The 18,099-nt window shown below is 36.4% G+C and overlaps 1 protein-coding gene across 1 annotated transcript in view; it reads left to right on the top strand.

Annotated features, from left to right (window-relative positions):
- The window catches only part of LOC123646038 (aldehyde dehydrogenase 1A1), a 52,511-nt gene that overhangs the window by 9,682 nt on the left and 24,730 nt on the right, over positions 1 to 18,099 (top strand). The window contains exons 2-5 of the mRNA XM_045562662.1: positions 3,372 to 3,476; positions 13,650 to 13,790; positions 16,288 to 16,417; positions 18,033 to 18,094. Coding sequence (XP_045418618.1) covers positions 3,372 to 3,476; positions 13,650 to 13,790; positions 16,288 to 16,417; positions 18,033 to 18,094 — 438 coding nt within the window. The remainder of the gene's footprint in view (positions 1 to 3,371; positions 3,477 to 13,649; positions 13,791 to 16,287; positions 16,418 to 18,032; positions 18,095 to 18,099) is intronic.

Here is an 18,099-nt window from a genome sequence, read left to right as displayed (position 1 = left end):
TTCACCAAAAGAGATTATGTAGCATGAAATAAGCTCTAATGTATTGAGAGTATGTTGAGAACTTGAAACCACAAATTATCACAGACCGAAAGATAAGAAACTCAGGCAAGAGCTGGAAAGTTTCAGCACAGGCCTAACAGAATGTAATCAATTCTGTATGTTGTTTTTATTTTATTTTTTAATGAAATCATACTGTAGAAGAGTGGAATTCTGGGTATATCTCTGACCGAATGATATTGTGTTCTCTTAATTTAGAGATACAAAGTCTGAGGAGGTAATACAACCTTCAGGGCAGAGAGAAGATAGGACTAGCAAGTGGGAGTAAATCTAATACAAGTTTTGAAAGGCCCATTAAAAAATCTGAGGCAAGTACTATAATGTCTTTAGTTTTTCATTTCGAATTTCATGCCCTGAGATATAGCTATCTAACATTAACAAAAAGCAGAACATAATATGGAATTTAATAGTAGGGCACTAACATGTGTTGGATAACAAAAAAAAAGAGGTTAAATCCAGTTGGAGCAACTGGTGAAATCTTCATGAGGAGATGACATGTTAAGCTGGAGTTTGAAGGGTAAGCAGAAGGAAATAGTGCAACTCCAGTGTGAAGGACAGCATGAGGAAAGGTGTGGAGCGAAGAACGGCATGGTGTTTGAGGCAGTAGAATGAATCTGAAATAAAGGGTAAACTGAGGGACTGGTAGGACAAAAAGTTGGAATAGCATATTGGGGCAAAATCACTAACCTCCTTGAGTGCCATGCTGAGGAGTTTGACAATGGAGAATCACCAGTGTTCTAAGGAGGGGAGGGGTGCAGACAAAATCTAAACTGGGTTGGCTCAGGGAGATTATGATAACAAGGTGAAAATTAAACTTAATTAGGCAGAGGTAGGTGGCAGGGAGAACAGGGAAAGGTTTTTTATAATAGCATAGAACAAACTGACACAAAAGGGACTGTGTGTGAGAGAGAGAGAATGAGACTTGCATGAGCAAACCTTAGAATTTCAGTTTGGGGTGGGAGCAGCATAAAGCTAGAGATGACAGTGAGCTGAATTTGGGACAAATTGATTAAGGTCTTTCCCAGTCATCCCCTGGAAAGAAAATAATAAGCAGCAAGGGCTAAGGATGAATAAAAGAAAATACTCTTTAAGAGTAACTATGGGAGTCTGTAAAATGTGTTTCTGATTGCTAAAGTGCTGGTTCACTCTAAGAGACATTTAAATCAGCACTTAAATCTGAATTTATGTTTCTTGCAATTTTGAACTAAGAAGCCAATGTTTTTCTCAAGGGGTAATATGATTAATTTTATGACCTTCATCTGTATTCAATTTTTCTATCAGAGAAAAGGATTTTCTTGATACTTCCATCTTTCTCATACCCCCAAAAATGTATCTTTGCACCTCTGGTCTCTCCATCCGAACTGCTTCAGACTCCTTCCCCCTTCCTTTATGCATGCCCACGTCTCTTTCATGTCAATTCCAGGCTAGACTACAATTCTTTTGAACTCCTCCAAATATATAGGACGCTGCTGCTTTGTTATATGGATAATTGTTTTTGTCTGAACAGGCAAGCAAGGAGGCTTCTCCTCCTCCCCATTTGATAGCAAATCACAAGTATCACAGTGTACTCATGTGCAGAATGCTATGGGTCATAGCTATGGGTAGCCGACGGATTGTAGGTTATTTGATTCAATTATACTTAAGAGCTGTTTAATGAGGCTAAAGTCACTTGATGGCTGGAATTGTGTTGGACACTGATTATAAACCAGAAAACTAAACAAACACAGTCCTTGACCTTATGGAGCCTACAGCCTAGAAGGGAAGGCAGACATGTAAAAATGACTATTTAAAAAGGGACAAATTTCACAATGCATAGGAGACCAGGGAAATATTTTGGTATAAATAATCTTTTAAATCACAGAAAATAGAATTAATTAATAATACTTAAGCATTTAGGGATACATAGTAATATATTTTATTAATCTGACAGAACATTAAGCCATGTCATTGACACTACATGATAGAATATCTAAGTGGGTGAACACTCATACGTTGATTTCAACACTCATAAACACAGTGTTTATGTCAAATATACACAATATAAGTAACTGATCTAGCAATGTATAATCTCAGTAACGATCAATGAAAAATTTTTAATAACTAATTTACATTTATCATAGCAACTTATTAAAACTTGGACAGAGTACTTCAATACATTCACCCTCAGGGTTGAGCTATCAATGATTTATCTTTAAATATCAAGTAAGGAGGAGTGTCAGAATTAAGATACATATTATAAACCCGTTGCGTATGTCACCCTTTTAAAACTTCATGTATCAGCTACCTGTGATTCTAAATTAAATAAACTAATTCATTGTGTCATAAATGCAACAGAAAATTATAACATCCAATACTATAGTTATGATTACATATTATGTATGTATTTTGTACTTTATTTTTATACGTTAAATAATGAATAGGAAAAAATGAAATACTCAAGAAATACAGGGGTGAAAGAGACAAATACTAGCTTTTGTCAGAAACAGAACATAGATTTATCACAAAAGGGGTATTTATTAATTTGATGTTGTCAAATATTTTTCTCCACTGAAAAGTGAAGGAGATATCAAAGCTGGCTGCTTAATGAAATGCAAATTCAGTGATGTAAAAGTTAATGACATACTGATGCTTTTTAATATTTCTATTACAGTACACATAGAACAAAATTGCATATTACTAGAGTTTTCTCTTTTTTTGGATGCATATCTTAGATATCACTAAGAAATCTAGTACCTGATGTCATTTGAGGACAAATAAGTTATCAGGAAATCTTTTGAAAAAGAGGATGAAACTCCTATGCTTTTAAAAAGCCAGTGAAATCATGTCATTTATTTTTTTCTGAGAAAATGTCTTTTAAAATCATTTACTTAGGCAAATTATTTTACTAGCTTTAAAACAGTAAAATAAAAAGGATTAGAAAATAGTCGCTTATGATACCAAATCACCAGTAGCCCAAAATGAGGATGTTGAGAAATTGAAGTGGAAAACAGAAGCAATGTTTTACAAAATCAAGCCCACTAAAGCCTCCACTCTTGCCTCTAATGCACGGCTATTTCAGGTAAAAGCATTCTTCTCTAGATTGTTTTCTCCGGGCTACATTTTCTAGGGTTGAAATGAGTGCATATCTTCGTAAAACTTAAAAGCACTATGTACTTTATTTTAGCATGCGTGCACATGTGAGCACATCAGATGTTTTAAACAGCCAAAAACTTTTGAGGAGTGAAGGGATATGCATCATTTAGGCATTGTGTAATGCTTTAAGTTTATAAAAATTTTCAAATACCTTTTTACCTACTTTGTCTCCATCCCTACAGATCTTCATAAACAATGAATGGTATAATTCCGTGAGTGGCAAGAAATTTCCTGTCTTTAATCCTGCAACTGAGGAGATAATCTGCCAGGTAGAAGAAGGAGATAAGGTGAGTTTTTAAACACTAATTCCATTTTTATGCCAGATTTCCTGGTTTCTTGCTATTCTGAACTCACAAACTCCATTGCAAATTCAAGATGTGTCATGAAAATACGGCTTCTGGGGCAGTCTGGGGAAATTTTCTAAGTTCTTGGTACATAAAGACACTCGGTAGTCATGTCACAATGACGATGAGCCTGTGCTTCTGAGTGTCTTGGTGAGGTTTTCATACAATTTTTTCTTGCTTGATTGTCAATTGAAATAGTGTCTAGATTTATTATACAGGCTGCCTAAGAAGGGATTAATCATAGGTTTGAAAAGAAGAGAAATCCTTTATTCACATTAACATTTTTCATTTTAAGTGGCTAGTGAAACTAAAATGTTAACGTAGAACTTATATAACAATATATTACCAAGTTATTTTATTAAAAATCATCGAATTAGTATTAATACCTTTCAAATGGAATTTTAAAATGACTTAAATTGAATAACAAAAGTATTGTTATTCTCAAGCTAATCATAGTAACAACAAAAACCAACTTTTGTTTAGTGATAATATTTTCAAATTCTAAATGCCGTTTTAATACTTGCAGCAACCCTATAGAGAAGGCACCATTTTTAGTCATTTTTACAAATAATGATGAAATGACAGAATCAAAAGGCTAAGTTATTTATTCAGGGTCACATTGCTAATAAGAAATGAGCATTGAAATGTTGTCTTTCTGACCCCCTAGCCTATGACCACCAAGGCTACCGCTTTACCTTGTGATTATTGTGAATATAAGGTTGGGTAATATTAAACAACCTAGGGTGTGAGGGAGAGTAAAAGCCTTCAGAATTTTTATCTGAACACATACCTAAAAAAGTCTCTGTGTTGCTAAGTCTAATCTGAAATAATTTGTCTGTTCTTTAGTTGTCCAGACATTACCAAGCTTTAAATCTCTGTAACATGAGATAGAGAGGTATGTTGTTTTGCAGCGGGACAAGACCTCTGGGAGATGAAGTCAGCAAAACCCAAGGATAACAGCATTCGGGACACTGCATTTCGATTAACTTGCAGCGCATACGTGGGTCCAAGTGTCCGTCCTTTTGTTACCTTAGCTCCAGTCAGGGAGATCACAAACCTCAAGGTCCTGAGCCACACAGACAGACCTATTCCAAGAAAACAGTGGACACCAGTGGGCCCTTCTGGATTTGGGGTAGCCCTGAATTCAGGTTGCAGTATTATCAGAACAAGGGAGACCCATTTGATAGGGGCAGGAGTGCAGAGTTTAGCCACAGGGGTCAACAATTTGAGCAGCAGAAACAGAAGAGGATGCAGGTACATATCACCTGCTTTCCGATTTCCCTTTCTGTGTAGACCAAAGAGTTCCCCAGTACACGCATTTTTCCTTCTGCTTCTCACTGTCTCTGGGCAAAAGTCAACACACAAAGATCCTTTATAATATTACTCAACCTTGTTCCTGGCCCCTGTCCCAGGCCACCCCACCAACCTAAGAACTTCACCTTCACCATGCACAGTGTCTCTCTCCACACATGGCTTGCTGCTCACTGCCTGTGTGCATGTCCACAGCGCAGCCCTCAGGACCTAGTTCAAGTGGCCATCTGTAGTAAGAGCACGGAGATTCCACATTTGTACTAATCCAGTTTGGATTTCTGCTCCTTTTTCTGTAAGATGAGGAGATTGGAAATACTTAGGGAGTTAAATAAAATATACAAAGCTCTTCAACGGTGCCAAGTACATAATAAATTCTCAGTCTCTATGGGGTTTTATACTTCCTTAAAGCCTTCTCTGACCTTCCTGGGTAGAATTGCCCTCTTCTGTGCCATTGTGGACCATTTGCCTGTTTTATAACACTTGTGTATTATACAGCTTTTTGTTAATTTGTCTGAGACAATATGCTTCTTGTAGAGATCAACAGTATATCTCATATTTATATGCTTGGTTTCTGGTACACTATAGGTGATGCAGTAATGAAATACTCTCTTCCGTCAAGCTTTGAACTGCCATATACACCTCACACCTCCCCTGAGGAATCTAACCTGATTATTGATGAAGGCAGTGATTCTCAAAATTAAGCCTGCATCAGAAAGTCCTGAAAGGCTTGCAAAATGCAAATCGCTGAGTCCCACCCACCCCCAGAGTTTGTCTCAATAATTCTAGAGTGGGGCCTGAGAATTTGCATCTCAGGTGATTCTGATATTGTTGGTTGGGGTGGAGGTAGGGGAATACATTTTGAAAACCACTGAACTAAAGTGTTGAACTGTAATTGTATCTCCTCTCAAGCATTAACATTTAATAGGGGGCATGGAGTTTGGCAGGTAAGAAAGTTAATGAGTTAGAAGCTGTGCTGTGGCAGTCACTGTGTACCTCTCTGAAATGTCGCAAGACTAAACTTGGGTGAGAAATATTGACCATCCCTGGCATGGTCTATAGGAGACCTGGAAGCCTGTGTCCTATGACGCATTCTCAGAAATAAGGAAAAATTTTATTCTTCATATTTCAACAAAAAGGACTGAATACCCCTTATCAGAGACTTAAACACTCCTTTACCTCAAATGTCCCTTTACTTGCTTGAGTGGCTCTAGCAAGCCAGCAGAGGGGAGAAAAGCAATGAAGGGCAAGGTGAGGACAGAGTGAACCCGTGACAGCTGCCTACTCTCTCTCTCCATACATATAAATGCCACTCAGGAGGGAGACGGCAAAAGATCTGTTTGCAGTTTGCAATTAGCAAATGGAAAAATATTTTTGATGTTTTAGTTCTGGAGCCTTGAACATTTAGCTTTGCCACAGGGATTAGTTTTATCAGTAAAACAAATCTCTGCTCCTGAAAGTTCCAGTTGAAACCTTGTCAGGTAGTCTGAGGACTTTTCTTGGCACAGTTTGCAGGATTTACCTTCTTCCTAACGTGCAGTAAGGGAAAGCTGATGGTCACACTAGAAGCCTTAGAAATCTTTGCCACTGACGTGCTCGGTGCTCGTTGGGAGTTAGTACTGCTCAGACAAGCAATCAAGGATACTCAGTAACATCCAGCAAAGCTTCACATCAGGCCATGATGTTGATTGAGGTATCTGGACATTTGATCCCTGAAACTCAATTATTTATGATACAAACTGTTCATGGTGAGCTGCTGTTTGCTTACCAACCAGCACTCACCTATTCTTTTTGGAATTATTCAAAACTTTTGTTTTTAAATAATTATTGATCTCACAATTTTGCTGGCAAATGTATAGCAAACTCTGATAACACTGCTTAATGAAAGGTACAAATCAAGCAAATTACATAGTCACAGTAAACCCGATATTCTGGAACTGACTCTTTAGATAATGAGCCAAGAGGTTTTAGGGATTTAATTTAGAAGTAGAATGGCGCTCACAATGGGCTATGTACCTCCTTTCAGTGGTATTATAAAGACAGGAGGAGGGGCCAGAACAAATGGAGGTTACAAAGCAAAGCACAGATGTGGGTGGGAACTGTTTTCTTTTCACTTCAGTGGCTCTTTTAGGTTATATTGACTAATCCTGAAAACTGCTTTTAATACTAAAGCATGACCTAACAAATAATTGGTGGGGATAAAAGTAAATGTCCATTAAAGTAAGTGCCTGTGACAGGTGTAAAAGTAGAACTGGTCTGATGACTATTTTCTGCATCTCTGAATGAATTTGGTCTGGAGATGGACCATGTGGGAGTGACTGAAGGGTTCAGTTCTCCCTTAACTGTGCTCAGCAGCCATTTGATACCTCAGCAACATTCGAACTGTCTTCATACATTCAGCCTGTGGCCCTTTCCCCCAAAAAGGAATGTTCTAAATGCCATCAGCAAAAGTGTTATTAACAGTGGCAAATCTGAGTTTATGTACCAAATTGTTTTCTGGTTAATTCAAAAATTACATCTCTGAAAATCTGAGTCCTGGAATAAGAATCCAAGAAATCCTAGTCTGGGAATTAAGAAAGAAAACAACTCTGATGCCTAATAGTTTTGAATAATGTAAAAATTTTTGTTATATAATGAAACCTATTAAAATATGATTTATTATATAAATGTCATAGAAGATGTATCCTTATGTAAAATCAGTGTAACATGAAAAGTTCATAAGATAGGTAAACAGATTATTAAATATTTATTGATTGCCTATTGTAGGTCCTGAATAATAAGAAATATCATAGCTTATAATACAGATAGTAGTAAATATTGAAACGATTTCATTATTAGGGCAGCCTTGCAGAACTATAAGAACTATATTTTAGAGTCAGATATGGGATTAAATTTTGGTTCTACTACCTGCTGGATTTCATGTCTGAGCCATAGTCTACTCACCTGAAAACCAAAGTCAGTGATGCTTAACTCTAGCAGTACTGGTGGGACTGTAAAGGACTTACCTTGTGCCTGGAACTTAGCAGGCTCTTGACTAGTAGCTATCAACAAGCCAGATTAGTCTGGTAAGGGTTTAGGTAGATTGACATTTGAATTGGGTGTTAAAGAATATGTAAGATTTTGAAAGCAAAGTGGTGTACTGGTAGAACATTCTAGGCAAGGAGAGTTACAGGAGCAAAGGTGAGAAGGAGTTGGGTCAGATAGAGCAGAAAAAATGTGAACACTAAGTTTGAGTGGGTGAGGTGAAGCCCAACAGTGTTGGACCTTGAGAACCAGGCAGAGGAGTTTGGCCTTCAGAATGTAGTTAAAAGGAAACAGTTGTAAATGTTTGAAAGAGAAAGTGATAAGATAAAAGTACTTGAAGGTTAGCCTGGAGTAACAGGCAAGACAGTTCAGGGAGAAAAGAGAATGAACTTGGGAAGGCTATTGACAATATGAAATACGAAGGGCCTAAATAGTGCAGGACAGTGAAAATGGAAAGGAAGATTAGAATATACTAGAACTACCAAGAGTTACGGTTAAAGGTTGTTTTGACTGATAGGACTACAATAATAATTGCTATCACTTAACACTTAACATCTGTCATATAGAAAATGTGTTTCCAAGTGTTACTTTATTTAATCTTCAAAACAACCCTGTGAGATAACCATGTCCCTATTTTAAAGATAAGAAAACTGAAACTTAGAGAAGTCCTGCCACAATATATTTCACCAGAATATTTTTCATAGTTTATAATAATGTATTGGGGTGATGATTTGGTTGTATGTCTCTCCCATTTGATTGAATATTTCAAAAGGGCAATCTCCTTAATTCATTTTTCTGTCATTAGCAGCCTGATGCTAATACTACAGAGTGGTGTGTTTATCAAATCTTTAGATGGATTGATGTGTAGTCAAATAGCTCAAAGCTTACATAGCTAATAAGGAGAAATCAGAATTCAAATCTGTATTGTTTTATTCTGAAACTATATATTAACTATCATTATTCTATTTCTGCTCCTGTAAGATAAATATAAAATATAAGAAAAAGAAGGGCATGATCCAAAAGACGTAAGCACAAGAACATCTTTATTTATAGCAGCATTCTCTAGGGATGTGTTTTCCATACGGCAGAGTTACTTGTCTTGAAGCCAGTTTCTCCATAGCCCTTTGGGAGGCCAGGATGCCTATAATGCCCCATATTTGGCTAAGGCTCATGGAAGGACACTGAGCAGAAGACCCAAACGAAAGCTGTGTCACACAGATCTGTTTAAACACAAAGCAGCGTATATTTTATAGGCCATGTTATCCACAGATCATACTGGCAATCTCAGATTCTTACGGCTTGCTTTTTTAAATTTTTTTTTTTTAAACATTGCTCTCTGAATTTAACTTAGAAAAAGTTAAATGGCATGAGACAATGTCCAAATATAAGCAATCAATGTGATTAACTGAATGCCCCAAATATGCAGTGTATACATATTTCTCAGGAAAGGAAAGCAATAAATGCATGTATTTTATTGTATATACTCATCATTCTCTCAAAAGTTTTACAGTGAGATGTACCAGTGTGTGAGGTATTATAGGAAAAGAATCTTTGTTTTGTAGTCAGTAGATACCATCACTTAATCAGAACAGATTACACTTCTAAAACACCCTTCTTACCCCAGATCTTCTTAGTTTAGTGATAAATACCATAAAAATTTTATTTAATTTGTAGACTTACAAGTTTGGGGCACCTTGAATACAGCCTAAGGAGGAGAATATTATTTTGAGGTCCATGCCTCTCCAAGGGGGAGGTGTCATTCTTGGTTGAGATTTAGCTTAATTTTGGACAACTTAAAACAGTAATTAGCCCCTCCCCCCACCAATTCTCAAAGGTAATTATGTCTCCTACAAAAATTTGCAAGCTCCTGGCCTCTGATGTCATGATTTATAGAGCATACATAGTTTCATACAGTGTCCAGTCCTATGTATAAAATAACATTGACATAATCTGTGCCTTTAAAGTGCTTGTGACTGATTTGATGGAGAAAAAAAGGACTTATGAAGTAGTAACGAAAGACAGAGGTGGTGATTCTTGTAGTAGGTATATTCTGTGGAGCAAAGAGGTCTGAACAAAGATCTGCAGGGGCATGCTGTGGCCAGGGCAATGTTACTGAGGTGGATTAGGAAAGAACCAGAGGAGATACCTGGGGTAGAAAAACACAGGAAAGAAGAAAGAGCTTGCAGGGAGGCAACTCAAGAGGGAATCAAGGAGGGTAGACTGAGTGGGGAATCACTTTACTATTTGACTTTTGCTAAAATGAATGTAGTTTGAAGTAATACATTACTAATAATAAGAAAATGAATTCTTTACCTATTTAGTGATTAAAAAGATCTCTTTGTTTCCAAATCAGAAATGAGGGGCTGCCCCCTGTAGACCCTTTCATATACCAAGTCCACACCCTCTATGCTTTTTCCCTCTGCACAAAAGGAATGAGCACATGTTTATAACATTTACTCTTCAACAGCAAAGAAAACTTCTTATTCACCCTTTAATAGGCCCTTCATGAGAATGGACAGGCTGTAGAATCAAAAGAGACCAAAGAAGATATTCACTACTTTGGATCTTTAGCTTAGCCCAGAATTCCTATAACCCAGTCACCCACGGAGTGTAATGTGTGGTGAGAGCAAGCAAAGGCTCCACAGTGAGATGAGCTCCATTTAAAATTTGGTTCATTTTTGTTCCTTTGTGTAAATACCCAGTAGTGGGATTGTTGGATCAACTGGTAGTTCTACTTTTAGTTCTTTGAGGTATCTTCGTACTACTTTCTGTAGTGGTTGTATTAGTTTGCAGTCCTACCAGCAGTGTATGAGTTTTCCTATCTCTCAGCATCCATGCCAGCATTTGTTGTTTTGCAACTTTTTGATAAAAGTCATTCTCACTGGAGTTAAGTGATATCTCATTGTGGTTTTAATTTGCATTTCCCTGATGATTAGAGACATTGAGCATTTTTTCATATGTTTGTTGGGCGTTAGTCTGTCTTCTTTTGAAATGTTTCTATTCCTGTCCTTTGGCCACTTTTTATTGGGGTTGTTTGATTTTTTTTCTTGGTGGTTTTCCTGTGCTGTATATAGATTCAGCCTTTTATCAGATGAATAGCATGCAAATATTTTCTCCCATTCTGTAGGTTATGTTTTCACTCTAATGATAGTTTTCTTGGCTGTGCAAAAGTTTTTTAATTTGATCAAGTCTCATTTATTTATTGTTGCTGTGATTGCTTATGGGGTCTTCATAAATTCTTTTCCTAGCCTGGTGTCTATAAGAGTTTTTCCAACATTTTCTTCTAGAATTCTAATAGTATCATGCCCTAGGTTTAAGTCTGTTATCCATCATGAGTTGATTTTAGTGAGTAGTGATAGATGTGGATCCTGTTTCAGTCTTCTACATGTGGCTATCCAATTCTCCCAGCACCATTTATTAAATAGGGATTCTTTTCCCCAGTGTATGTTTGTGTCTGCTTTGTCAAAGATCAGATGGCAATATGAGGATGGTTTTATATCTGGGTTCTCATCCTCTTTCATTGGACTATGTCTCTGTTCTTGTGCCAGAACCATGCTCTTTTGGTTACTATAGCTTTCTAGTATAGCTTGAAGTCTGGTAAATTTTTGCCTCCTAATTTGTTCTTTTTGCTTAAGGTTGTTTTGTCTATACAGGGTCTTCTCTGGTTCCATGTAAAGCATAAAATTATTTTTTCTAGATCTGAAAAAAATGATGTTGGTATTTTAATAGAGATTGCATTGACTCTGTAGATCACTTTGGATAGTATAGATATTTTAACAATGTTGATTCTGCTGACCCATGAGCATGGTATGATTTTCCATCTGTATATGCCCTCTGCTATTTCCTTTCTCAGTGTTTCTCTGTTCTCCCTGTAGAGGTGATCCTTAGTTAAAATACCTAGTAGTGATCTTAAGTATCTTATTTTCTTTGTTGCTATTGTGAAAGGTATTGAGTCTTTGATTTGGTTCTTAGCTTGACTGTTGTTGTTGTATAAGAATGCTACTGATTTGTGTATGTTGATTTTGTAACCTGAGACTTTGCTGAATTTATTTATCAATTCCAATAGTCTCTTGGCAGAATCTTTGGGGTTTTTTAGAAATAAGATCATATCAGCAGCAAAGAACAGTGGTTTGACCTCTTCATCCCCCATTTGGATGCCCTTGATTTCCTTGTCTTGTCTGATTGCTCTGGCTAGGATTTCTATCACTATGTTGAATAGAAGCAGTGATAGAGGGTAACCTTTTCTGGTTCCAGTTCTAAGCGAGAATGCTTTCAATTTTTCCCTGTTCAGTATAATGTTGGTTGTGGGTTTGTCATATATGGCTTTTGTCATTTTGAGGTAAGTCCCGTCTATGCCTATTTGTTTAAGCATTCTTATAAAAGGGTGCTGAATTTTGTCAAATGCTTTTTCTGTGACTATTGAGAGGATCATATGGTCTTTGTTTTTGACTTCTATTTATGTGATGAATTACACTTGTAGATTTGCATATGTCAAACCATCCCTGCATCTCTGGATGTAGCCCACATGGTCATGATGGATTTTTTTTTTTTTTTTGATGAGCAGCAAAATTTGGTTTGCTAAGATTTTATTAGGGATTTTTGCATCTATATTCATAAAGGATATTGGTCTGTAGTTTTCTTTTTTGGTTGAGTCCTTTCATGGCCTTGGTATCAAGGTGATATTGGCTTCATAAAATGTGTTGGGGAGGAGTCCTTCCTTCTCAATGTTGTGGAATAATTTCTGCAGGATAAGTATCAGTTCATTCTATAAAAAAGACATCTGCACTCAAATGTTTATAGCAGCCCAATTCACAATTGCAAAGGTGGGGAAACAACACACATGCCCATCAATACATGAGTGGATTAATAAAATGTGGGATATTTATATCATGGAGTACTACTCGGCCATAAAAAAAATGATGAACTACCTCTTATGTTATCCTGGATGAAGCTGGAGCCCATTATTCTAAGTGAAGTATCACAAGAATGGAAAAACAAACACCACATGTACTCACCATTAAATTGGTACTAATTGATCAAAACTTATGTGCATATATGGAAGTAACATTTATTGGGTGTCGAGCAAATGGGAAGGGATAGGATGGGATGGGTAAACTCATACCTAACTCGGGTAGTGCAAAGGCAATTTATGTAACCAAACCATTTATACCCCTGTAATAAATAAATAAATAAATAAATATATATATATACACACACACACATATATATAAAGCATTTAGAATTAAATAAGATCTGTGGCATGAGTTTAGTTCTTTAAGAGTCATGTTTTTTAACTACTTTAAAGTATATTTTGATGGTAAAATAAAGCTTTCATGTCTACAATAAATAAATAAACTCAGTTCAGCCACTTTTAGTTATTGATCTTGGGCAAAGCTCCTCTCTCTTTGCTTTAGTTTCTTCATCCGTAAAATGAGGAACATGTTTGTCCTATATGATGACTGTGAATTAAATGAGTTGATATGTGTAAAGTTATTAGAACATTGTTTGAGATATGGCAAGCATGCAAATGATAGCAACTATTACTATAATATTTATAGTCTAGGAAATGAAGCATATGCGAGATGTGTGGAGCTTCATTCTAAAGATTATTCAGCAAGTGTAACTCCAATATGGTATAGTGAAGTGTGCACAGTGTGCTAGACTTTAGTCCATTTGATACACAGAGCGTGTTTATAAGGAGCTTCAGTCTATTTGAGTTATTGCCATTGAATTCCCTGATCCAGTATGTTCAGCCTACTAAATTAAATTTTCTTTGACTCACAGGAGGATGTTGAGAAAGCAGTGAAGGCTGCAAGACAGGCTTTTCAGGTCGGTTCTCCATGGCGTACTATGGATGCTTCAGAGAGGGGACGACTATTATACAAGCTGGCTGATTTAATCGAAAGAGATCGTCTCTTGTTGGCAGTAAGTATTCACCAAACTGGATAAGTAGATAGAGCTCTCAAAAGCATTCATTGTTTGAATTGGCAAGTTCTTTTGGTTTTAGTGATCACTATGTGCTCTCTACTAATAAAATGAAAAGACTTTATCTCCCAGCTCTTACATAGGACATTTACCATTGAGTGTGTGTGTGTGTGTGTGTGTGTGTGTGTGTGTGTGTGTGTGTGTGTATGTTTTAGACAATCTTGCTCTGTTGTCCTGGGTAGCATGCAGTGGTGTCATCATAGCTCACTGCAACCTCAAACTCCTGGGCTCAAGCAATCCTCCTGCCTCAGCCTCCCAAGTAGCTGGGACTGCTGGTGAGCACCACCATGCCAGGCTAATTTTTTTCTATTTTTTATAGAGACAGGTCTGGCTAGTCTGGAGCTTCTGAGTTCAAGTAATCTTCCTGCCTCGGCCTCCCAGAGTGCTAGGATTATAGGCGTGAGCCACCACATCCGGTTTACCATTGTGTTTATTCTCAAATATTAATCTATATTCCAGTTCTGGATGATGTTAATTTCTGCTCCCATAATAGATTCTACAGTCTAAATGTTGGCAAACCCCAAGTTTTAAACCAAATTAAAGAAATTTATTTCCTTTACCTTAGAACTTCTCAAAGCCTTTAACAAAGTCACATGTAGAATGAATCTCCTGGAAGGATATACTGGGTTTCTTAAAGTACTTGGCCACTGAACCCTTTTAGGTGAAAAACTCATCATTTGTTAAAGGTGCCCAAAATATTTCTCTAAAATAAATCTTATTTTTCTTTAGCCCACCAAGCTATTTAATAAATGGCTACATTTTCCCTTCCTGAAATGTCTGTTCAGAAGGGTCATAATTAAATGATGTTTTCTTGGCAGGTGAAAAGGGCAAAGGTTAAAGAAAAAAAATCTAATCATGGATGTGTTTATAAAAATTATGTTTTTTTCTTTATATTTTAGCAATTATAAGAGTCAGCACATAATATCCTTGGAGGGTATTTCCTTGTTTTTTGTCTTTTCAGTTGGGCATTATAATGAAACCAGTTTAACACAAACCAATACCAAGATCAAGTTCCATAAAAAATTTTTATTACCTTTAGAATCTTAAAGTGGCAGTTACAAAGAAGGCTGCTTTAAAAAAAAAAAATCAACATTAGGAATTATAGTTACTCAAAAAAAAAATTACTCAAATGATGATTCAGCATAATTCAAAATATGCAAAAATATGGAACCAGAAGCTATGTGCAATAAAACTGTATTAACCAAAATGTCCTATAGGAAGAAAGCAGAATTTGCTTAAACTTGGCTTCTCTCATTTATCCCATCTTATGCCTGTCAGCATAAGGTCTTATGGGGAAAAAGTACAGTCATAAAAAAATTGTGTTAGATTAAATTTTGAGATGGTAGACAGTGTAACCCAGAGACAGGACACCTTTAACAGTTTATCATGTGGATATTCCTGCCAGGTAATCACCCCAGCAGAACAATATATCCCAAAGAACTCTTTAAAGTTCTGCTTAAGAAGAGAAGGAAAAGAGGAAATAGATCATCCTATAATGGTTAGGGCACTAGACTAGAAAATGTTGAACTTTATAGCCTGACCATTCAAATGATAATTATGATAATAATGGCAAAACTGGGAGTTTCATCATTAAAAATTCTGAAGTAAATTATGAATAAAAAATCCAGGTGTTATTTAAGTTTGTGTGAATAGATTGCTTATTTCCAGATGGAATGCAAAAATTAAAAATGATTATTGAGGCATCATTAATAGTCACTGACACTAAATTGTCACACAGAGTTGGATTACACAATAAGTGAAATCATGTTGAAACTCTGATCTGACTAAAACTGGGTACCATTCTCACCTGCTGTGTATATATCAAATTGTGACTGATTCCTAGAAAGCTTTTTAGCTGGAAGTCATTCAAAATGAGATTTAAAAAAAAGCACTAGGCGTTACAACTCAAAATCTCACAACCCTTTTAACCCAGATCTTGCTATGTAACCTCAAGAAAGTCATTTAACTCTTTTTTTGGTCTCCTTTTTAAAAACAGGAAGTTATACAAGATGACTTAAGATTTCTTTCTTGCCCAGGCTAGAGTGCCGTGGCATCAGCCTAGCTCACAGCAACCTCAAACTCCTGGGCTTAAGCCTCAGCCTCCCGAGTAGCTGGGACTACAGGCATGTACCACCATGCCGGGCTAATTTTTTTTCTATATATATTTTTAGCTGTCCAGGTCATTTCTTTCTATTTTTAATAGAGATGGGGTCTTGCTCTTGCTGAGGCTGGTCTCGAACTCCTGACCTCGAGCGATTCTCCCACCTGGACCTCGCAGGGTGCTAGGATTACAGGTGTGAGCCACCGTGCCCGGCCTTAAGATTTCTTTTATTTCCAAAATTCTCTAGCACATGATTATTCAAAATATTGGCTACACATTTTTTTCAATCTAAAATTTTTATGGAATTTTAGATTTGGGGTTTGATCTGTTTTTCAGACAATGGAAGCAATGAATGGTGGAAAACTATTTTCCAATGCGTATCTGATGGATTTAGGAGGCTGCATAAAAACATTACGCTACTGTGCAGGCTGGGCTGACAAGATCCAGGGCCGTACAATACCAGCTGGTGAGTAGCTTTGGGAAACCCCTAGGGGTGGGAGTAGCAGTGAGGAGATTACTATAGAGCTGAGTAATTTTAAACTCTCCCTTTTAAAGACATCAACCAAGTAAGGCAAAATTGTTTTCCCCTAGACTTTGAGACAACACAGCTCTGAACCTGGAAGTTCTGTTGAGATTCATCAAATGAATTTTAACACTGTTTCAACATAATCACACAGAAGATAACACTATGGATATTTTAGAAAATATTAAAGTGAGAACATTCTTATGGCTGCAATTACCTACTGGAGGCAGTTGTCTCTCTGAGGGCCCAGACTTTTTAAAGCTGGCCTCTGAAATTATTTATTTGGGTTTTATTCCAATAATGGCATTTTTACCCCTTCTATAATGTAATTATTTACACCTCTTTGCATGTCAAGGATGAGTCAGTTATGATCATCTGTGCCTGGTCAAACTCACTGCAGTAGACCAGACTAATTAAACAAACTAATTCACATTGATTTGTTTCAAACAGCTTCAAAGCAAGAAGGAACTGTGTTTACAGCCCCAGTTAAGGATTCCTGTGTGTGAACGTGTATGTGTGTAGTGGAGTATGTACATGACAGGATAGAAATATTGAAAAACATTTTATATGAAATATAAAAAAGCATCACTTTAGGAAACACTATTGTTAGAATTTAATTCATGTAAATGTATTGACTTGAGGAATACAACACCCTCCAGCACTGGCCCTGATGTGCATTTCCAATCTACTTGGAACATCTAATAGGTCAGAAACGATAGCCAGGAAGTGAAAAGAAGAGAGTGAAACCATGGTGGTGCCAAGAAGTATGACTATTTTAGTGACTGTCTCACTTTATTTTGGGACAATATGGTAGAAACCATTTAAAGCACAAATAGATCTCAATAAAGAGAGTTCTTGCTGAAGCCAGGAGACTTCTGCAGAAACCAAAGCAGAACTGAACACAAAGAGCAATGTAACTCTTGGAATGACCACATCAAACTTTGAAGCACATGAATCAGTCAAATCTAGATTGAAAAGAAATGTCTTTTATTTCTGGCATTTTTTTTCATGGACTAATAGAATTTGCTTTTAGTGTTTGGTAGGCAAATAGAAAAAAACATTTTAGAACAAATAGGAAACAATTATTAATCATAGGGAGATTTTTTAAAGTTATCTTCTTTTTTAATTTTACTATTTTTTAAATTGTATTACTTTTAAAAATAAAATGTTACTATTATTGATAGAATTTTGAACTGCCAGAACCATACCTGAATGTGGTTCTCTTAGCTGGAGACCTCTTACTTCCTTTCTCATTCTTTTTTTATAAAATTTTGAGAAGGATGATTTAGAAATCAGCCCTATTAGATAAGGAAAGATAGAATTATCTTTCAGATCTTTTCCAATTTTGCATCTTTGCTTTTACCTAACTCAATTTTATGGTTCCTGTCATTCCAAATTATGATTTGAAGGCTTCATTTTCATTTTGTGAACAGTTGGAGTTATGTTTTATTTTTTAATTATTGTCTACACTGTTCTCTCACATAAGCCCCAAACCACTATTCTGTAAATGTCAAAAACATTTGTCTATATATGATTGTGTATGTGTTTCATTTTCCAGATGGAGACGTTTTTACTTATACAAGACATGAACCTATTGGCGTTTGTGGCCAAATCATTCCCGTAAG

Source organism: Lemur catta, chromosome 10 (assembly GCF_020740605.2).
Source record: "Lemur catta isolate mLemCat1 chromosome 10, mLemCat1.pri, whole genome shotgun sequence".
NCBI lineage: Eukaryota > Metazoa > Chordata > Mammalia > Primates > Lemuridae > Lemur > Lemur catta.
This window is presented reverse-complemented; position numbering and strand designations above follow the sequence as displayed.